This window comes from Berghia stephanieae, chromosome 5 (genome assembly GCF_034508935.2).
Source record: "Berghia stephanieae isolate SIO BIC M18660-M18661 chromosome 5, UCSD_Bste_1.3, whole genome shotgun sequence".
Taxonomy (NCBI): Eukaryota; Metazoa; Mollusca; class Gastropoda; order Nudibranchia; family Aeolidiidae; genus Berghia; species Berghia stephanieae.
The window spans coordinates 70,927,702-70,951,235 of NC_088364.1; the positions used below are offsets into that span (position 1 = coordinate 70,927,702).

Here is a 23,534-nt window from a genome sequence, read left to right on the forward strand (position 1 = left end):
AAATAAGACAACCAACCTGACACCATGTGGTGCATCTGCTGTGACATGAACCTCCAAAATAACTTTGTCATTTTTTATATATCCACTGGCAGGGTCAAGGACATCCTTGGGAGTGAAAAACAATTTTAAATGGATATCAACAGATATGTCACAATTCAAAATGAGAGCCACCTTAAATCCTTTTCATCTTGCTTGACAATGTAATGAAGGGTATAACCATATTCAAAGGGGAAGAAAGAATGCATACTGCCTACATGTAATTATGAACATCTATCATAGTGAAATCCTGGAAAACCGAATAACAAAATGTACGCTTTTAAAACCTTGTGCAAATCTAGGTAATTTGTAGTTCTTTATTGATGGAAAATCATACTATGTCGTGGTCTCATCACAAGTCAAACACTATTAGGTGTGGTCATTGGCAAGATCATGGGTGAGTGATCATGCAAAATTCTGGTTCCAGTGACCTAGAATGAGATACTTTACACACATTACCCCACTCAACTCATGTGTGAAGAGTACTGGCTATAAGCAATGATGGATACGTTGTCAGAGTAAAAGATGCCTACCAGGCAACTGGTACTGTATGAAATAGAAATATGGTTCCAATGGCCTGCAGGTGGAATAAATGAAACATTGTGAATCCCATTGAAAATGTGCTGTTGTTCACATTTTATTCAGTAATATATCAAAAAGTCCCTACCCTATTTCTGTAAAAGAAACAAACTACAAGCTACAAATAAAGTATTTAGTTACTATTAGTGCGGGGCGGTCCTTGGCAAGCTTAAGGACCACGGTCCTACGGTCCTTCGGAAATGAAGACCGCAAGGACCGGTCCTAGGACCGGTCCTTTTCGACATTGAACATTCCTGAGAGACTGTTGGAAATTCGAACCGGTTTGACCTTTTAGAGCGTGGGATCGTTCATTCTTGAACCGTTAAAGACCGCTACACGATGAAAACCGTGGCCTACAGGAGTAAAACACACGGAGTAGTCACACTCATTTCAAATTGTAACCTAATTAGAGAAGAGGGGTGATGCCTTCTTTATTTGCTCACCGTACTTCATTGTTACTTCGATAATTTAATAAAATTTGAAATTTATCCCCATTAACGGAGATAATGGCATCGCCCAAGGCGTTGATCGAGTTGTTCGTGGCGTTGATACACACACGCAACTCCAACCCCCCCCCCCCCACACACACACATTAGAGGGCAGGGAGCATTGAAGAGTAAGAGAGAGACGTGAAGTTATAATAAGAGGGGGTGGATGAGGTGATAAGAGGGGTCGATGGTGACTTTTCGCCAGATCTAACAAACTCAGCTACCCATTCATTGCTGAGTAGACAGGGATTCAGAAAAAAATCGACTGCACCCGGGATCGATCTCTGGCCCTTTGCGTATAAAGAGAGTGCTCTATCAACTGAGCTATCGGGGTCCCCAAATATTCTATTGGACTTTTTTAAAATTCAGACGTTATAACTGGGTTTTTTGGAAGGAAGAAACTAATGAAACTCATATTATTTGATTAGTAAAAACACCAAACGAAATTTTAATATTATTGTATTATTTTAAATGACAACACTGCGATAGAAAGGAGTGGTGACAAGAGATGGACAAAAGAAAACAAAAAATCGGATTTGCTACTTGCTAGGTTCGACACACACACACACACACACACACACACATCTTTTGTAGTCACATACATTTCAAACAATAACCCATTAGAGAAGAGGGGTCATGCCTTCACCATAGATCATTGTCATTGCGATCATTATGGTGTAGTAAATTTTGAAATTTACCCCGTATAATGGAATCGTCCAAGGCGTGCGCCTCCTGTTCCCCCCATCTCACACACGAAAGGGCGGTTTGCGGAGTGGAGGTTGGTGGTCGTCTGCCTGTATGGTCGTCCGTGTCGTTTAGTGTATGGCAAAGGGGGGTGGGTGCGATTAATTAAGTGGGATGGGTGGTGATTGGTGGAAGATAGGCAACCGAAGCAACGAATCGCTGGGGAAGTAGTAGGCTATGGCGCGAGACCGTAGGACCGTGGTCCTTGCAAGGACCGCCCCGCACTAGTTGAAAGGTGATAAGAAGTGAGGACCGCCGCCGGTCTTCCCCTCTGGGACGGTCTTCGGTTCACAGCTAAAAGACCGTCGGACCGCGGTCTAGACCGGTCTTCAGCGCGGCACTAGTTACTATATGGTGTACTTACTTGCCATGCCATGAAATGGCTGAATCCCCAATCATTTTCTTTGCTGTAGAACAAATGCTGAATATCTGAAAAAGTAGATAATCATATATCGGCATCAAGCTTAAATTTCGACTCTAATGTATCTGTTTACTTTGAATAACATTACTTATCATTGAAGTTACAAAAAGATGTATCACACAAAAAATATTTACATAAAATATTTCAAAGCAAATCATGTACAGAGGATTTACTTCAATATTCAAAGGCTGAGTGAGTCCAGATGATAAATATTTAAAATGCATATAAACATTTAATAGCATGACACCCAACTTCCATTGACATCAAATGGTGAAATTAAACTTTATGATTTTGTGTGTGTGTGTGTGTGTGTTGGGGGAGGGGGACTGACACAAATACGTGAAAAATTTTTTTAATAAAGAGAAAAAAGATACCAACTTCTTTTGCAGGGCTCCTCCTCAGGGTCCCATTTCAGCACTCTAAGCTCTGCTGTAGCATGACAGGACCATGATGTAGACTCGGACTCTCCATTGCATTGAAGAAAGAAACCAAGACCCTTCTGCCTCTCCGCATTTTGTGTTTTCCGTGGCATTGCCATGATTTTCCTGCAAAGAAAAGACCCAAGTCATCACCTAGACTATTTTCCATACAATTTACAGAAAATCAAATTTTACGAGGGTCACTAGATAAGTCTCCGGAATTGTGTATAAGTAGTAAAGATAGATCTATAATTCTGGTGGAATTTTGATATACCCATGCTACACTAGCTGAATGTTTATGATTTGTATTTTTCAATCGACACTCCCAGCAATGATTTTTAGTAAATCACTTGTTTCACAATATCAGACCTGCCAAATTGAAAACGTCAAATTTAGCAATTTATATGTCAATTTTTAGTAATTTATAAAATCATGTACGAACAACCACAATTTGACATTGATGATCACTTCAACATTACATCGTCATGCTTATCTGCTGTAGAAATGCTTTATTATTATTATTATTAACATCATTGTAGTTATTATCATTATTATTATTATTATTTATATTATTGTAGTTATTATTATTATTATTATTTATATTATTGTAGTTATTATTATTATTATTTATATTATTGTAGTTATTATTATTATTATTATTTATATTATTGTAGTTATTATTATTATTATTATTTATATTATTGTAGTTATTATTATTATTATTATTTATATTATTGTAGTTATTATTATTATTATTATTATTATTATTATTATTATTATTATTATTATTATTATTATTATTTATATTATTGTAGTTATTATTATTATTATTATTAATATCATTGTAGTTATTATTATTATTATTATTATTAATATCATTATAGTTATTATTATTATTATTATCATTATTAACACAATTACCATTATTATCGTTACTATTTAAGTATTACTGAGAATTTAAAATTCGCAATTTTCCATACAATTTCGTATTTTTGTAATTGGCCATGAAATCTGACTAAAATTCGTAAGATTCGGCAGGTAGGCAATATGGGGCTATGAAAGGTGATTTCAATGTATGAAACCATTTAACCTTGCAAAAATGTTTTACTTTTCACAGGGATCCTCAAGTATTTCCACACCCTTTGCCCTCACTACTTACCATGGCAAATTTCTGACCATGCAAGGTGGACTGAGCACCGACTCTTCAAGTTTGCTGAAATTTTCGACAGTAAATTGGAATGTGGCCTCTGCCCTGCTCTCATCTGCAAATACAATCCAATAAAATTTGATAATCAGGAATATTGCAAAAGTCAGATTTTTATGGAGAGAAAGAGAACTTGAGTAAATTTTACACTTCATCTTTCTCTCCATATTTAGGCCCATATAGGTACCTCAAGTTTAAGATTTTTATTTATACTTAATATTATTATTTCCTTTTTATTTTGAAACAGCGGTGGTTAAATCTTAAAAGATGAAGAAAAATCGTATATAAAATGTGATATAATAAAACTTAACTTAATCATATTGGACATTTTTTTCACTCTAAAATCTAAGGGTAAATTTAAAAAAGAAAATAAAAATTGACATATTAAAAAAAAAATCTCTACAACTAAATCTTGGTCGTGACAAACCCACAGGCTCTTCAATCTGACCTTCTGTCTAACTCATTGATTATGAAGAGGAGCGAGACACCAAACGGAATCCAGTTGACCCCAATATTGAAGGGTAGAAACAAAAAAGTTTTGAAAACTAAATCAGGATTATTTCTGCCAGCATTTCTATGACAAATAACTAAATCTAATTAGGATAACTAGCTTGAACTCACTATAAAACAAATGAGCTTGAATTAATTAAACATCAAATTGAATTTTTCTTTTACAAACCTTCTTCCATTTCTTCGTCATTTGATGTCACCGGGGGTTTCACATCACCATTTACAGCAGCAAGGGTATCTACCTCGTTGTGGCAGTTGTTTCCTGTGGTGGGAAAAAAAAAAAAAAACAAACTCAAAGATTTACCATTTGTAAAAATGGAAATTGAAGCATAACAGCAAACTTATTTGGTGAATGATTCTTAAGGAAGAGATTGTATTTTTCGAATCTTTAAAAATGATGCACAGCAAAATCAATTTAAATCAGAACTGATGGTGACAAAAATTGAACGAATGCCTTTAAGCCCTTTTTTTTATTAAACAAACCCAACTTTTAGAGCAACTGAGACGATAAACTATCATTGATAATCTAGCTAACTTGCCGAGAATGGGAAACTATACCTGTTTATTCCACCACACATCAAATTTCTCAATGACAATACCAGTACAAAGACTGAGGGAAATGTAATTTTTTTTTAAAAAGGAGGAACTTGCCCCTCCGGCGGATCAGAGGAAAACCACCAGCACTGATAAATAACAATGTAAATTCACTTGTATCAACCTCACTCCTCATGAAAAACCTTTTAAATCTGTCTTTTCCTGTGTATATTACTACTGGTAGTTTTCAGGTCATGTTTTTAAATGTTAAATTTTACTGATTTAATTTAATGATAAGTTTTACATAATTGGAAAGGTAATATGATTTTCCCAAACACCCATATTATTCTCATTGCGCTGAAGTATGTACTTAAAGGCAGAAAAAGAATTATAACCAGGGGCACTGTGTTCAGTCTTTTGACTTGACATCTGAGAAATTTGTTAGAAGTGGAAGTGACTAGATAATGTGGAGTGCGGCTTAGGTCGGTTTAGTATTTTAGTCAACAGAAAAACAGGGTCACTAAAGTTACAAAAAAAGGAAAATATCTGTATGTCTTGTTAACTTAAAAGCAAGGTAAAAAGTAATATTCTTCAAGAAAGACATGATCTGATAAAATATCACCACAAGACAGGACTTTCTGTTTGGACTCTGACTCGGCAGGTCCTGGTTTCAAATCCCTATGAGGATTTTAAAAGAAGTTCATTGTTTGCGAGTGTACATTTATATATATTTGTTATCATTATTTTTTTCTAAACGTTTTTTGATGTCATTAAAAAAAAATATTTATCATTATTACTATTAATCGCATGCCAATAAACAATAAATTAAAGTAGTGTTCACCTTTCCCATAATGAGACAACTGTTGCTACTGATGATGAGAATACAACCAAACGCTAGTCACTTATGTGTCTGTGTGTGGGTGGGTGAGAGAGAGAGAATAGCTCCAATACTGTCATGTGCCCCTCCACACTTTTTCTGAATTTTGTTCAACCCAATATCAGAACTCTTCCACAGAGGAGGGTGAATAGCTTAATTTGCTGGCCCAGTATAGAGTTCACGGGGTTTGTTAGCCAGCCTCGTTGTGGTCCCCACAGTAGTCAAGAGTAAAGGGGTGCATGATTGGTACTAAGTTTGAAAGCCATATTTTTGTGTCGCTGGATAGCTCAGTTGGTTGTGCGATCACTCGCTGACCTCTCTCTCTCTCTTCTAGGCAGAGGGTGACATGTCAATTGGATCCAGAGTTTGGAACTGACCCTGTAACTTTTTATTGTTTTCATCTGGCACTTCTCCACACTGTATTTTTCTTATCATGACACAAATCGTAAAACTATATATCGAGCTATTTTCACATCACCTAACACTTGCCCTATCTATTTAGTTGGAATCATTATTTCCAATGTTCAATACACACCTGACTCATTTGCCAAACCATAATCCATAAGTCCACTTTTCTAAGTAAAATGCATCTACGCACCAATATATTAACTGTCTTTTATCAGCTTAAGATATTTTATTAATGAATCCGTAGTAAATATCTGGGAGCAGAAAATGATTGTTTCTCTTCAAACTATAAAGGAGTGTCACAGAGCAGTAGTGCATTAAAATGGCTTATCTTACAAAGCTGCACAAACTGGTGCACACATCTTTTTAAAACTCTTATTTCATTGATTTTAACATTTGATTTTGAACTATATTTAGCTTTCTTTATCTATTTAACTCATAATATTTTTTTTTCTTGTTTGCAATGCATAACAGAGCTCTTGAATCTGCATAAACTAAGGCACATTTAGCTAGCTGAAGAGTCCCCTTTAGTGATGAGAGGTAATTCACGGTTATGAATGCTACAGCTATATGAACCATCACCAACAATCCCCACCCACTGAAGCCTGACTCACCCTCTCGCTTCAAGTGATCATAGTGCTCAATTTCCAGAATTTTCTCAAACTTTGACATCACACTGTCATTTCTATAGCTTTAATTTCCATGGTATATAAGATACCATTTGAAAGACCAAACTCTCATTCATAACCTGCAAATTATACTTTTTCTCCAACTTTAATCGTGCAGATACTCATTTCTTTTTGGTAGAGATTTTTTCATGTTTTCAATATATGTCATAAATTAAAAAATAATAATCATAAAGCCGTCTTTTAATGTCATTCTTACGTTTGGAAGACATGCTACAAATCTCTCGCTCTCTCTATAGTGTGTGTGTGTGTGTGCGCGCACGCATGTGTGTATATATGTATTTTGATAGATAGCAAGATAAAAATAGATAGACATATGGAGAGATAGTATATATTGTAAGTCTCTATCTAAGTAGCAAATAAAAGAATATTTATGTAAAAGGTGGACTGTAACTTGTATGACCACAAAATGTTACACCATGATTTTAGGACCATCTTGGTGAAGAATGGGATGAATTTTTGTATATCAAGTGTATTTAATTTTTATTCCGATGTGTATTTAATTTTTGTCCAGCAGTGCAGATTACACCGTGCATGAAAAGGCCAAGGTTGTTGCACACTAATAGACAGGTAGATAACTACGCCACTCGGACAATCGTCATAATGTAAACAATGGCAGTGATTGGTAGACACAGCAAACTGCACAGGTTTAGCTATTGATGGTATGTGTTATATCAAGTCTATCACTGGTGTAATTTGTTTGAAGCCGGCCATTCCGACTTGACAGACAGGGAAGGGAGAGGGCGTTCGATAACTGCGACGTCAGAAGACAATGTGAAGCGAGTTGATGAGCTTATTCGTCATGTGTGTATATATGTATTTTGATAGATAGCAAGATAAAAATAGATAGACATATGGAGAGATAGTATATATTGTAAGTTTCTAAGTAGCAAATAAAAGAATATTTATGTAAAAGGTGGACTGTAACTTGTATGACCACAAAATGTTACACCATGATTTTAGGACCATCTTGGTGAAGAATGGGATGAATTTTGTATATCAAGTGTATTTAATTTTTATTCTGATGATTAAATGAAACTATTCTAACTGGACTGTGGGTCAGAGATGTGGATAGCTGGAATTCTGGAATGTAGTTAATTGAATTGGAATGTAGCTGACTGAATTTAGGGTTGTGGAATGTGTGATAATTAGCCATTCAACCAGTTTTTCCCCCCCCGAAGCAAAGCACATTTTTGTCCAGCAGTGCAGATTACAACGTGCATGAAAAGGCCAAGGTTGTTGCACACTAATAGACAGGTAGATAACTACACCACTCGGACAATCGTCATAATGTAAACAATGGCAGTGATTGGTAGACACAGCAAACTGCACAGGTTTAGCTATTGATGGTATGTGTTAAGTAAAATTCCCACTGTTCTACCGCTTGATCAATAGAACCAACACAGAAAACTATGTGTAAATTTAAACGTTAATAATCGTGTGATAACTAGTCACCCATTTGGCAGTATAAAAACAATAACAATGATCAGAAGAAGGTCTATTTTGAACATACTCTTTATAAACAACCAGCTATGTTTGTCCTACCAAGTGCGAGGGTGTGTCACAAATTCCATGTTTTGATTGGTCAAAAATCTACTAGTACTAGTTAATTTGCATACTTTTTCTCTGAACTTGGAAGAACAGGGGTGAGAATAACTGGGTACAAAAAAGGATGAAATTTTACAGTGCATAGATCAAGACCCATCCATGCGACGATAACCTATAAATTTGAATTTCATTAAAGTTTACTGAGATGCAATTAAAAAATATGTCTCGCAGCAATTTCTGACACCACTAGGAGGAATTTCAAAAGTTGAAAGTGTAATTACAACATAATGTGGTTGTTGTGGTAATGGTGGTCATAGGGATGATGATGTGGTGGTGATGATGGTAGGGATGATGATGTGGTGATCGTTGTAGTAGTAGTGGTAGGGAAGGTGTGGTGATGTTTGTAGCAGTAGTGGTGGTAGTGATGCTGATGTGGTGGTGGTTGTTGTAGTTGTGGTAGGGATAATGATGAGGTGGTAGGGAAGGTGATAGAGTGGTGGTTGTCGTAGTGGTGGTGGCTGTAGGGATTTTGATGTAGTGGTTGTGGTGAGTCTTTTTTATTCATTAAAAAAAAAATAATCGAAAAAGACGGAATTGTGATGTTGATGGGCGGAGATAAACAACCATTTAGGTGGAAGATTCTCAGCCCTGGAAGAACATCCATATACAGGCGCAACTCAGGGAAGACCCATGATCATGCCAGCAGGAAGAAGTGTTGAAACCTGAAACTTTGCCAAACCTGAAAATGTTCCTACTCTTATTTCATCACCGTTTTTATACCAATATTAAATGATTACACAGCAAACTCAAAACACTGAAACTGGAGGTATTTGACTTTGAGATAGCGCGAAACCGGAATTCCGACATGAACTGGAAAACTGGCACCCATGCCCATGATTATAATTATATATATATTAATATTAAATGTCATAGGCTATATGCAATTTATATATTAAACAATAATATAAACATTATAATATCAAATACATAAATATATATATATATATATTATATAATATATATATATATATATATTATATATATATATATATATATATATATATATATATATATATATATATATAATACGTAAGTACTCAATGGATTAAAATAATCGAGAGTCGGATATATACAATACTTACTATTTCAAATACGCAATATTTTTGACAGTTAAGGCATTTCTCATAGAATAATCATTAACTCAAGTGATGCTACCTTGCATTCCGGAAGTTACACTGACAGTGCCTAGTTGCTACAGCTGATCAGTTGTAACAATGGCAGCTCGCCTAGCAGTATTTCAATATTTAGCACCCATCCCAGAAAATATACTTTTTTGAACTAATAGCAATAATTTATGGTACAATCTTTACATTTTCTTAAAGGGAAATAAGATATTTATTGAGAGAGAGCAAACCTAGTAAGAATTTATGAAACCAGTAACAGTCACCTTTCTATTTCGAATGGTTGAGTGGTGGAATGAGAAGGAGCAAGGCTTTACACCTTATTACTACACACATAAGTCTAACAAACGCATATACACAAAGAGCCCACGTACAGATGCACACATATGTGTGAGTCCCTGACATAATCAGTCACATGTGGGTGGCTCTTTGTTGGCTTCGTTTATGACTTGAAAGGCCACTAACTTGCCTTCAACAAGTTGAAGGACATAGCTAAACTATTGACCAATCAGAATCAATTAAATTTTTACTACATTTCTAAATATTAGACCTGTAAATGAGCTCTATAAAAATTGACTGAAACTCTTCAACAAACTGAAGATTCAATTATTTAAAAAAAAATAAGGGCATCATTGGAGAGGAGAGTGATAAATACAATACATTTGGTGTTATTTCTTACTGGAAGTATGACTGCCATAATTTGATGTAGAAGGAATGCTAAATAAGCATGTCATTCATATAGGTAAAGATGACATCATCAAAGTCATATTCCTGCATCTGGAATTTTTCTGACATAGTCAGACATAGAAAAATAATCACCATTATCATCTTTAACTTCTAGCCATGACCAATTGAATTTATTCCTCTTTAACGATGCTCGACAAGTCTGAATTGCGATCCATGAACAGCTCAGCCATTGTGAGAACATTAGAATGTAGCAATTAGCAAACTTGATTTTCAATCAGTTAATGACAGAAAAAAAAAATTAAATAAATATGACTTCTAGCCAATACACTGAATTTGAGTAGAAGTGAATTATCAAGAAGAAACTTCGGCAGGCGTAGCGGAAAAATTCAAAGAATCGAAATGAAGGTAAATCGCCACAAAACAGCAAGCTCGCTTGGGGTTGAGCAAAACAATGGCAGAAAACGTCCTGATTTGCGCGGGAATTAATTAGGCTACTTACCATTGTTCCTTATAATCAGGTACCCAATCACTGAAGAAACGGTCAACCAGTTTGTTTACAACGCGAGGCAATCGAAATGTGCTTGTAGCAATCTATCCTAATCTAACTTTCGATTTAAAGGTTTCTCCCATTATCATCTACTAGAGATGTTACGTCCGGCATTCGCATTTTACTTTTTTTATACTTGTAAAACCCAGCTTGTAAATGTGGTCAATTTTGGCTTAGATGAAACATGAAATTTATCGCTCGGCGGCTCAGTTAAAATTGGCTACTGTTGGGATCACGACAGGTTGGAAAGTGAAAAAATAATTTAACGAAGGCTGTGTGAAATTACACTGGGATGTGTTCAGTCACGCCAATTCTAAAACGGCTCCCATGAGCTATGCGTAGAGTTATGGAACACTCCTAATTACTTTATGGTCATTCGACTACGATTTGTGAATTCTTTCTTTCTTTCCTTTTTTTAAATAATTGAATTTGACAAACTGACTGATTTCAGTTAATTAACTGAGAATTTACAGGTCTGAAATTGAAATATAGAAAGGTTAACTCCATTCATAAACGGGGTTAATCTTGTCCTCAATAATGGACTGGCGAACTCATTGTCGTCCTCAATACTGGAGCGGTGCTCCACAGACTCGCGTTATGCTCGTCCTCATAAATGGACCTGAGCGCTACTAGACTTAATATAAGATAGAATTAATGGGAAATTCCACGGGTAACGGACTGACAAATCAGACCAAAAATGCATACATTTTGTGCTCTGAAATGCAATGTATTTATTGTATGGAGCTAATATTTCCCATGGACATGAATCATGTCCGCCCTTATCATATATCAAAAGGATAAAGATGAATTTTTATCAACTTGAATTTTTTTGACATTATAATGGTGGTAACGGACTGACATCAGAAAATCCATCTTTTTCAATTTTATATGTAGATGGATCAAACTTTCTGAAGTTAAACCTTCCAGTAACAAATGAGTTCTTTTATAGTAACCACGAGATGTTGTTCCACAACACACTAGCAATATTTAAAAGATTGTCTAAAATTTGAATCTGCAGTCTTTGAAAAAGTGTCGGTAACGGATTGACAAATGGATGGTAACGGACTGACACCTCTGAATTTTATTACTCAGAATAACGGTTACTACATAAAATCCAGAGCAAAGAACAAATTATGTAATTAGGAGCAACACTGAATACCCATTGTGATTGATCAAACCAATACTCTTCCTTCTATGGATGTCAAGCTACATTGGGCATGATGAGTAACTTGATGGGTGACATCTGATTACCTCAATCCCAACTTTGCTTTTGAAAAAATTAAATAATGAAATAATGATTCGCGGAGTTGAAATCTATTCTATCACAGCCAAACGGGAACTTTATTTCAACTATGAAATTAAATTCTCAAAAAAAAACAAAAACGTAGATAAGAAAGGACTTAAAAACTGGGGAAGGTTTAACATTCATTTGGTACTTATTTTTGAAGCTTATTTTTATTCTGTATTTCATCTTGATTCCTGAAGCTTAGGAATTGTCAATAGGCATGACCGTCACTTCAAACTGGTCGATAGAATTGGCAGTCAATCTCTTCCTCATCTGCACTTGACCAGAAAGCCAGTTATAAGATCTGAGAAAGATCTTCAAAAATTTCGTTTGGACCATTTTATCCTTGTTACAATTTTCTTATGCAGATTGTGGGATTTCTCTTCGAAGTACATTCTGAGGTTCTGAGGGAGCAAAATAAACTTAAGCCAATTTTGATTCCTGGATGAAATTCACTAACAATCGACAACCTCTTTTTCAGGGTTTTTTACACGAAACTTTTTTGAATTTTCGTCCTTTCTCTTTTTTCATCTCTCACAATTATGAAATCTTTTTCACTTGGTGCTCGCCAAGAGTACTTCTTGTCCAAATAGAAATTTTCGATCAAATTATTTTATTTCATCTTGAAAGCCCATTTCCATGATTAAAATATTTCAAAAACCATTGGTTGATGTATTGGATGCCCTTAGCAGGACAGGCATAGTTTAATTTTTTAAAAAGTTTTTGGGAGGATTGTAGACCCTCAAAGTTGAATTCAGTATTTTACTTTCCTGTGCTGAAATGTGAGGCAGATGTGGTTTAGGTGTGCTCGGTTTACTTTCTTTTGGAGTTGTAACTTGATCGGCTTTTCTCTTTTTTTTTCATTTTGCTTGAAAAAATCCCGTTATTTCTTTTAAGCGTCCTTTACAATCACTTTCAAGTTTTCTTTGAGACTCCTGCTTTTGTTGCCTATCTTTTTCCTAAACAACGTAATGCCCATCAGTTTTCAGTCTTTCTTGATAATTTGAACCATGGATAGAGTAGGAAACGTGAACCTGTAAATAAAGAAAATTGAGCGAAATTACATCATAAGCTATGAAAGACAAATCGGAATAAAAAGCAAATCTGTTTTCTTAAAAATAATACAATAAAACTAAGAAAATAAAACTCATTTTTAACTTGTATCATATTACTTTGTAACAACCAAAATATTGACATTATACACAGCTAAACAGCTTGCTGACCCACTACATTTAAAGTGACTCAAAAGTTTTTCACATTAATTTAAATGTTTGATTTTCTTTTTATTTCTCCCAGGGCTTCTTGCCCCTTTAATAGAAGACTACTACTAGCTCCATTGTCATAAGGATATTATAGAGCAAAAAACAGTGTTTTTTCCCTTAATTCAAACATAGCAAAGATCTTCAAGTGATCAAAAGATTCACAAGCTTTAAAAGATTCAACTTACCTATTGCAAAATAGCAGGCTTGATGTTGAAGACCAGTGTTTGAAATTTTATGATCCAAATGTTTATAAAATGGCTGCCTGATCAGTTGAAACACATTGGAGTGGACATTACTCTTGAGACTTAAAAAACAACTTTTATATATTGTCTTTGAATTAAAATAGAATTAGTCAGTCTGTTACTGTCAGTCCGTTACCCTAAAAAATGTCAGTCCGTTACCCAACAAAAGTACCTTAAATGATAAATTTCTTGAAAAATTATCTTACAGTGCTAAAGCCATTCATGTAAGGACAGAAAATCTGAAATAGTGAGTCTGTACAACAATCACATCTTTCGTAGATGAAAAAACACTGTTTTAATGGTAACGGACTGACATACAATTTCCCAAGGTCATTAAAACGACCGATGAGGACAACATTTCATTAAAATCGTAAATTTGAATGTTTATATAGGTTCCTGATACTTATAATTGTTTTCATATAAATAAACAACAGCAAAGGTGGCTCTACTTTTGTAGAAGTTGCAAGATTTATAATATTGAGAAAATATTCTTTTCGTTCTTCAAATAGGGGATGCCCTTACATAAAGCTATAATAAGCATCCTGTACCACAAATATGCACGAAATATTCATAATCCTGAATGATTTTCCAACAAATTGGTACCAAATTTTAATATGTTCTTAAGAATTTGTAAAACACCCTTTCGGTTGACATTTTCATGGAATTTCCCTAATATAAAAAGAATTAATGAAATGTAAAGGTTAAAAAAATATAAGCGCCTATATCCCTTGTTCTGAATTTTTTTCAATTGGCAGAACATCTGTGGAGAAAAAATAACCAAAACTCCCTGACTTTGTTCTGCCTCTACTACTTTCTCATGCTCATTATTACAGTTTAAGTTTAATATCAACAAGATATGAAGTGAGTAGAAAAGTGCCAGAAGACAATAGAGAATAAAATTTTTTTTTTCCCGCGGCGGTGGTGGGGTTTGAACCTGCGACCTTATTGGTACGACAACTCCGCCTGGCAGGTGAGAGCATGGCTCTACCGTGTGAGCTATCCACGAACACAAAAATATTCGTTTCAAACCCAAAGTCATTTCTAGATCCCTCTCTCACCCACTTCTTGAGATCGCCGATTCGTTCACCACCATCGCAAAGTAATTTTGACCAGCAGTTAAGCTTAATAGCCAATATTCTCATCACAAACATATAACATAGAAACGATTGAGACATTGAGTATGCTCCGGTGTATGGGGTGAATTTTTAATTCAGAAAAGTGAGTGGAGCAGGCACTTATGTTGGTAACAATTTAATATCAATAATATTTCAGCTACTTTTGTTAATTTGGCTCCTACTCCTAATATCTGGAACATCTAAAGCTACGGCAAAACTAAACTTTCAAAGATGGTTGCACAGCAGTATCTCGATTGCAAATCTAAATCGATAAAATTATTGAAAACAAGCTATTTTTCTGGTCTAAATATATAGATAAATATCACTCTAACTCTAACCCCAGATGAGCAAGTCAGTATATTTACAATTAGTCATTGAAGTGGCGTCTGCATGTGCAATTTCAGCAGAAGTGGGAATAAAGAATGGCTAAGACTAAGAACAAATTCTAAGATAAAAAAATAAAAAAATAAATTCAAATATGTAACTTTTGAAATTCAGTCTGGATAATCAATTTTTTTTGCCTGAATTTTAGGGATTTTTAAATTTAAACTATATTTAAAGGGAGGATTAAATCGATTAATAGACCGTCTGCAACTTGAGTTTGAGTGGTTAATTTCTAAGTAATCTAATCTAAGGTTGGCACGAAAAGTGGCGCTCCCACTTCCACTGCAGTAGTGAAGTGTGAGTGGGTGGGAGGGGGTTCAAGTTGTGGAAAATACGGGAAACCTGATACGTCAATTCTTCTACAGTCACTCAATTGTGACAATATAGACTCATCCTCATTCAACAGAAATATAATAAAGATGACACATCAATTATGTCACTGACAATGGACAATGTAAACAGTAACCAGCGGCCAGCAGTAAACAGTTGACAGTAGACCACTGCCATTGCAAACTGCTAAGTAATTGATTGTCAGTCACTCATTGTCTAATTTTTTTATTTCTAGGCACTAGCAAGCAAAACAATCTTATCGCTAACAGTTACAAACCGTCTTGATCGGTGTCCATTTCCTCAGCCTCTGTCACAACCTTGTTCTTATTGTCATCATTCGCATGGTTCATCATGTTGTTCATGTCATTCGTTTGAGAAACTCCAGTTATTTTGACCGTTGGTTGATCTCGCCCAGGAGTCTGAAGACTTCTTTGCGAGACGGTCCCTTTTACGTGCTTACTTGCAATTCGCCCAATTTCTGCAGATTTTACCCCTTTCACGGGGCAAACTGCTGTGGAAAAAAATTTGATCTCTAGCTCACGGCCAGTAAATACGGCGCCGGGATGAGAACAAAAATAAACAAGATGGCGGTCTCGCGGTTGGGCGCAGTTCAGTTTTAGTTTTAAAATTTGATACAATAATCAGAGTCACTGCCACTGAATGCTACTATTGTAGTAATCATTGAAAATACATTTTCCGAGTCGGCATCGACGTTCTTCATAATTTTGTGTAGACATCATTCTCAGCTTTAAAGGCATAGACCAGTCGTTGAATCCCAAACCCGTTAGCGCTGAATGTATTTACGCTTGCGCAACTCTTAGTTTCCGTTCGTTATGCCTAGGCCTAAACTTTAGCCTAGTTTGTCTATTTTTTCATAAACAGAACAGAGGCCGAGAAGAGCCTTGTATTGATTTACTTTTATCTACCATCAATATAAGTTCGTTTTTGGTTCAGTGATATTGTCTGTTCCCAACTCAGACAACTATCACTAATATGAATCAAGACGACTTCCAGGACAGTGATCAATCACCAGCTGATCACTGGACGTCGTCTTTCGAGGATGAATGTTTTCGAGAAATTGACACGCAAGTTAGGGGAGTTGAACCACGACTTCAAGCTGCTGAAGAACTTGCAGCGCAGCACCTATGGCTTGGCTTTCAACACACATCAACTGCTATAGCCCAGCTATACAATACCAAAAGTATGTATATTAAATGATATGATGACTGTAATGGGCTAAAATAGGACTGAGTACGACGAAGGCCTTACTACTTCTTCACAACTCACATTCACATACTCGTACTCCACGACGACCTGTTACAGTTGTTAGTGCTAGCATGTCAGCATAGCGAATCAATTCCAAATTTTAGCCATGAACATCGTGTGCAAAAAGCATTCTTTTAATTTGCAACTTTATTTTGCTTTGATTTGCCAGCAGTCACGCCACAGATCTAAAAAAAAAAAAAGTGCGAGGCAATTCGGACTCGAGTCTGAATAGTCTCCCGTGGCTATTCGGACTCCAATGTGCGTGCGCATACAGAGGGGAGGACGACGACACAATTTGGGCAGTAGGCAGAGGGTGGAACTGATAAAGAAATTATGTTTTGCCATATGACACTGCCGACTCAGCTCATACCCTTACTCTGTAGAAGTAGAAGGATTGTTGCCTGTCTCACACAATCACTATCACAATGTTGTTTCTTTGTCCTGATTTTATTTGGACATTGTTTTATGGTGTTAGAAAAGCTTTTTGTTTATACTTATACCACAGTTACTTTGACTGACTTTTGTTACTTTTTAAGTTTTAACTCTCTTTTTATTTTTAATTTCTATTTGGACTTGATCTATGATTTTGTCTTTCTCATCAAATGTAGCGGGTTCAGACTACCTCTTGATAGTTACTACAATCGTAATTTTGATTTGATTTCATTTTATATAATTATCAATAATTAAAATATGTTTAAAAACAAAACATAACTATACTGCCACGGGAGACAATTCAGACTGAGTCTGTTGATTGTACATGCACATAGGAATTTGAGTCTGAATGGCCATGGGAGACTATTTAGAATCGAATCCGAATATCCGCATCCTTATTATTATATGATTAAACTACTTCATGTAATCGAAGTATTAAATTAAAATTTTACCAATGACACCAAGAAATGCAACACAATAAAATGATAATTATATAAAAATTGAGAGTATGAAATATGTAAGTCATTCATCGTAATCAAATGTCAATTGGTAGGGACAGTTTGAAACTAGCAAAAAAAAAAATCATAATTAAAAGAAAAAAAAAGAAAGAAATTTTTAAAAAGAAAACATTTTTCAAAAACAAAATTCCAAAGGTTACAGACATTGACACCAATGTTACCAAATGTTACAATCAGTATTTACATGTCATACATCATATTCAAACATCAAATTTGACAGTACTTTGGCAACGCCATTTTAAAAAGAATTACACTTAATTACATTCAATTAACCAACACAATATACAGATTTTTGCAATGACAATGAATGGAAGTCTGCGGCTGAGGTAGTAGTAATGTTGCTGTCATTTGACATCTGTGCTATAGTTATGGCATTGTCATGGTGGGTACTTTGATAACATTTTAAAATGTATCCATAATTTTATAATTTCTTATAATCTAAAACTTGATTAATCTTGACTTATATGCTTTCTGAGAAACACAGTCAGGAATCAAGAAAGAAATACACCGATAAAATGATAGCAAAATTAGCCACATAGTTTCACAAATAACACCTTAGTCCATGGTGACCAATGCAGCAAAAGGCCGAAAATAAAGTTCCAAAAAACGAGTTTCACCTTAACAGTTACAGAATTGTGAGCCTATCAGTAACCACTAGCCGTGGTTGTAGGAGTTAAAGGTTAAGTTAGTTTTAAAGTTTAGAGGGAGAAGTGCTATTTCAGGCCAAATAACCATCAAAGATTACGGTCGATATATTTATCATTTTCTGGCAGATTCTGGTTGGATATATGGCCTCCCAAACAGCCTGACCGTTGATCATAAAAAACCCCAACTTATCCAAGACTAGGGAGAAATTCCATATGCATCCGTTACTTACACAGTACAAAGAGTAAATAGATGTAGTTGCTCACCTTGAATTAAAGCTTTGTTTGTACAAAGAAAGAAGCAAATTAAATTAACTTATCAGACCACTAAAACTGGATTTTCATTTTTGTCATTTCCAGTCAAACAAAAATTGTGCACCATCTAGGTTAGTTACCAGTTCTTGACAAGGCAATACCCGGGGTTTTGACTGGTTTTCCCCCAATATTTCTTTATAGTTTAAATGAAACAAATGACTATCTTTGTCAAATTGTAGTCCAGTCGTCAAAAGACGTTAGTCTTATGACTTTGGAGGTGCTGGGTTCAGCTCTTAGTAATGTCATTTATAAATTGTGTAATTGAATAAAGTTTGAGTTCAGGTGCACAGCTAAGACAAAATGCTACGTCCAACTTATTTATCAGCCCTCTCTAAAAAAATCCCCTCAAATTGATATCCCAAACTATTCAGTTGCTGATGAAATGCAAAAGTTAAGGTGGAAATTATTTTGTATTTTTCACATATTTGGATTTTCTTCATTTTCACTTCTGTTCCAAGATATATATTCCAATAAAATGCCAAGTGTATAAGTAGTATTGTCCTTTTGGCAAAAAAATGAAGTTGGTTTGATCTGAATTAAAAATTTATCATTATTATAAAGTGCTATTTAAAAAAATTTTTTTTTCTAATGATACCAAATGTTTGAAAACCAAATATTCAAAAGAAATGATATGTTAATTTAAAGTGAGACTAAGCCGCTGGAAGTGTGGACTGTAAAAAGTATAAACAGAATTGACTATAACTAACAGCCTCTCTTCTTTTTTAAGATGTTATATTCATTTTTGTTTGTGACCTGAAATTGCATTTCCGGCATAGACCACCCATTTGGATTTCAAAACTGGCCTAAAATGACCACTGACATAGTTCGGCTAAAGATTAATTAGTGTCAAATTGAGAACAATTAATTCAAAGTTTATTTTTTTTTGTTTATAACTATAACTGTGTATAGTATATAAACTCCAGCCATTCTTTTGTATATAATTTTTTAGCTCATAGTCTGATTTAAAACAAAATTATGTCACCCTTGTTGAGTAATATTTTAAACTGAATTGCTTGCAGGCACAGACGATGATGGCTATCTGTTAATGGTTCCTTTTAATAAAGCTGCAGAATCTCTTACAAAGCTGTATAAAGGTATTGTATTATAAAGAGACCAAACTTATGTCCTAAATTATACATGATTTATTCATTTATTTATTTATTATTTTTTCTTCGATTATAAATCATTCTTTGATTTTAATGGACCAATTATAGTTATTCATTTAATTTCAGCATGCCACATGGCTGTATATGACAATGAAAGGTTTTATTTTAAAGAGAACTCTGTTCACTTAGTACTATTTTTTTTGTAGATTTTTATAAGCTTTTTTTAACATGGAAAAAAATTTTTCTTTGATATGGAAATAGTAATCTTTTGTATTGTTTGATCCTGTGCACTTTATGCCATTCTGTCGTTCTAATCTTCATTTTTAAAATCTTGTGTTCTCAGATAGTTTAAACAGTGCAAGAGAGTGCTTACGGGTTGGTATGCAAAGTGGGAAAATTTCTAGGAGTAAAGACATTGCTGCCTGGGCTCGCAAGAAACGAAAATGTATACGCAGAGAAGAATTACTGGCTTTCCTTTGTGGCAAAACCATACCATCACATTCACACCACCATCACCACAGAAGCCGACAGGGCCGACCTGGTGATCGACAGACGTCGCGTTACAGTCCACATCTGACAGAATCCACAGATAATTCCGACTATCCATACAGGGACACCAGTCTTGGTATGCAAGGTACAAATAATATTTATATACACTTTTTTTTTTGACATGTGGTTAAAGACAAGCATTATCAATTTTTTTTTTTTCTCAGTAGAAATCATGTGCTCTGGGTAAAAAAAATAAAAAATTGAGCTTTATATAGCTCAATATCCACGAAATGTACTCAAAGCAACCTTTAACATGCAGGACGGGACATGACGCCTTTTAGGCGGTATTACAATTTTCCGGACAAAGACAACGGTGTTTAACGGCCAGGTACTCATTTTATACCTGAGTACGGTGAGAGAATGTGAGTAAAGAGCCTTTTCCAAGGACTCAACTATGCTCCGAGCGCGAGGCTCGAACCCAGGACCTTCCGATCCGAAAGCGAGTGTCATACCACTAGACCACATAGCCGCACGACGAGAGCCTTTTCAGCATGATTTTGCTGACAGACAATCATGATACAATGATCATTTCAGATAATCTACCACTTGAATGACAACATTTGGATCATTAGAGGGAGACATTGAGTGGTTATTGGGAAAGGGGATTAACAGTGAAACTTGCAAGTTAAGTTTTGTCCGATGATTTCTGAGCAGTATTCCCACTCCCACCAATAGGTTTTTAATAGCGAATAAGTCAACCTGTTTTTGTATTTAAAATTTTTTTTTGTTTTCTTTTCCTCTTTATTTTTCAACTATTCCTGAAAATTTGCAACCAGTTGGTTCAGACTCTGCCACGATTTGATGTCCAATAAAGTGTAACACTACTGCAATGATGAAATATCTTACTTGTGGACGCTAAAATTGACAATGTCTTGTAAAGTACACTGGAATGGAATCAGACACATTGCAAACAAATAGATATTATCTTTAAAATATTTTTGAATTTTTAAAGCAAATTTAACTGGACTTTCAATTATCCGTAGATCAAGGATAGTGGATTTCAGTGGTTCATAATTTGTGGGGGGGGGGGGGGGGGGGGGAGAGAATTTTCTGAATAATTCTGGCATCACATTAATATTTATCATACCCAACCATAGTTGTTATAATTTTTAATAATCATAATGGTGATGTGATAATGCAAATAATGTTTTTCATTAGTTCATGTGCATTTTTTTTTTTTTTCGGATGTTGATTGTGAACATTTTCAGTGAATTTCAATGTTTTGAGTTGAGACCCCTGAATTACATTTGGTGGCAGTTGGAGGTTTGTGTTCAAATGAATTGAATACAAATACAAGGAAATATGATCCTATGGACAGAGATAGCTATGATGACATTGCTCTTGCTTAGGTTCATTCATCTTATCCATTCGTCTTTTACCCTTTTTTCTTGTATTGCATCAATTTTTAAAAATACTATTAGCCTAATTGCCCATTTTAAAAAGATAAATTCCAGGCATCTATTGTCTTTTATCATTTTTAAAATTTTATTTAACTTTTTTTTTTTTCGAACATCAGGTTTAAGTGGAGCCATGTCCAATGTTAATGTAAGTTACAGCCGCCATAGCCCTACAACTTCATGTTCGATTGGACCTTTAAATAGACCTCATGTTGACGACTTGATTCATGATGAATTTGGACGCTCTCCTTCAGAACACAGAAAACGAAATAATTCCTCTTCTAACATGGATGTGAGCATGGACAGCCCTTCTAGGAAACGTGGGAAGTTTATGTGATCGTGTGAAATGTTTCAATCAGTAATGAGGAAAAACTTGTAATTATAATAAACTACTTCTTAACATAATTGTGTGAAAGATTGTGTGTGTTTAGTAATGTTGTGCACTGGTCACCACCTACAATCCCAGTGCTCAGGAACAGAATTTTATAAAATAGTCATTAATACAGGGAGTTTGTTTTACATTGATTTGCCAATTCTACAGATTCAATCAATATATGCTCACTTATTTTGGAGCTAAGTTTCGGATATGTTTCCAAATTGAATGATATTACATCAATTCTAAATCTGTTTGTGGTGACAGTTTGGTTAAGTAGGGTTGAAAATCTTGTATTTTTAGACTTTTTTTTTTCTTGAGATATGGAATTTTTCATATTAAATATTCCTACAGATTTTGTTGGTTTTTTTTTTTGTTGCCTGTGTTAGGTCTGCATATTTGCATCATTGAAATTTGTCTACCTTTCTGACCTCTACTGGTTGATCCGTCTACGAAGTTTGGACATTTTTGTTCTTGTTGTTTGACTTTTGTTTTATTTTTATCTTTTCCCCTCTTCTAGTTTACTCTACTTATTTATTTCTTCCATTGCTTTTGATCCGAAAGAATATGAAAAGAATAGTCGTAAGATTTTATTGGTAGGTCTTTATTTTGGTTGCAACATTTGAAGTTTTTGGTTTAAAGAAGTTTATAATTTGTTTCTTTTGCTTTGCTTGATTTGATTTGATTTTTTAAAAAATATCTTTTTATAATTTCCATATTTTCAACTGCATTTATTTTTCTAATAACGCCATTAAAACAATGGACACATTATTGGAAACTGGTAATCTAAGATGGATTTAGTTGTTGGGGAAACAAGTCTTTCTGTTTGTTAAAGATAATTTGGATTCTCTGGTTAACTGGGATTTTAAGTGGTAGGATCTCATATGGAGACCATGGGATTGTTATTATAGAGTACAGTTGTTATTGTGATAATTTGAGGCTTGCAGATATGCGTTCTTTTGATAAAGATTGATGGAAGTCTTGACCTTGTCCAAAACAATTTAGAAATGTTGTATTAGGACCCCCCTCTCAGATCATTAAATGCATTAAAAACTCACATGTTCATAAAATTAGTGAGGTCATCTTATGGGTTTTTTTACTGTATGTTTTTTTTTTTTTTCTCCATTTAAAAAAAAGTTATGGTCAGGACTCGATCAAACATAACTAAGTCATTCCTCACTTCAAAATAGATTAAGACTACCTTTGTACAGTACAATATTTTAGAATCGTTATAATCATTATTTATGGTTTGATAGTTGTATGTGTTTGTTTTTTATTTGTTTTTTGTTTTTTAATGTTGTTAGTAGATGTTTATTTGATCTTCAAGACTTTATGCTCATATTTCACTGTCAAAGTGTTTGAGTATGTTGGGGGGGGGGGGGGGGGGGGGAGGTACTGATGACACGCTGTCACCTATTGAATTGAATTACTTGGAATTGTCCAAGTTTGC

At 34.7% G+C, this 23,534-nt stretch overlaps 2 protein-coding genes across 4 annotated transcripts in view; one reads left to right on the forward strand and one right to left on the reverse strand.

The window, feature by feature from the left end:
- Nucleotides 1–16,310, reverse strand: part of LOC144973543 (ubiquitin carboxyl-terminal hydrolase 7-like) — a 40,996-nt gene extending 24,686 nt beyond the window's left edge. The window contains exons 1-6 of one of the 2 annotated variants that reach the window (XM_078916091.1): nt 15,762–16,310; nt 4,571–4,663; nt 3,847–3,949; nt 2,647–2,813; nt 2,212–2,276; nt 17–105 (exon numbers count right to left, since the gene is read on the reverse strand). In XM_078916091.1, coding sequence (XP_078772217.1) covers nt 17–105; nt 2,212–2,276; nt 2,647–2,813; nt 3,847–3,949; nt 4,571–4,663; nt 15,762–15,846 — 602 coding nt within the window. In that variant the 5' untranslated portion in view covers nt 15,847–16,310. Of the gene's footprint in view, nt 1–16; nt 106–2,211; nt 2,277–2,646; nt 2,814–3,846; nt 3,950–4,570; nt 4,664–13,598; nt 13,670–15,761 lie in introns of those variants that run through there. The other variant, XM_078916092.1, reaches the window with a different exon arrangement.
- Nucleotides 16,311–16,328: 18 nt separating this feature from the next.
- Nucleotides 16,329–23,123, forward strand: LOC144973544 (HUWE1-associated protein modifying stress responses-like). 2 transcript variants are annotated; one of them, XM_078916093.1, is made up of 4 exons: nt 16,329–16,685; nt 19,679–19,753; nt 20,109–20,399; nt 21,831–23,123. In XM_078916093.1, the coding sequence occupies exons 1-4, from the start codon at nt 16,478–16,480 to the stop codon at nt 22,046–22,048; spliced, it is 792 nt and encodes a 263-aa protein (XP_078772219.1). In that variant the 5' UTR covers nt 16,329–16,477; the 3' UTR covers nt 22,049–23,123. The 2 variants fall into 2 exon arrangements, with proteins under 2 accessions (XP_078772219.1, XP_078772220.1); XM_078916094.1 differs by having other exon boundaries at nt 20,109–20,390; nt 21,831–22,191.
- Nucleotides 23,124–23,534: the final 411 nt, after the last annotated feature.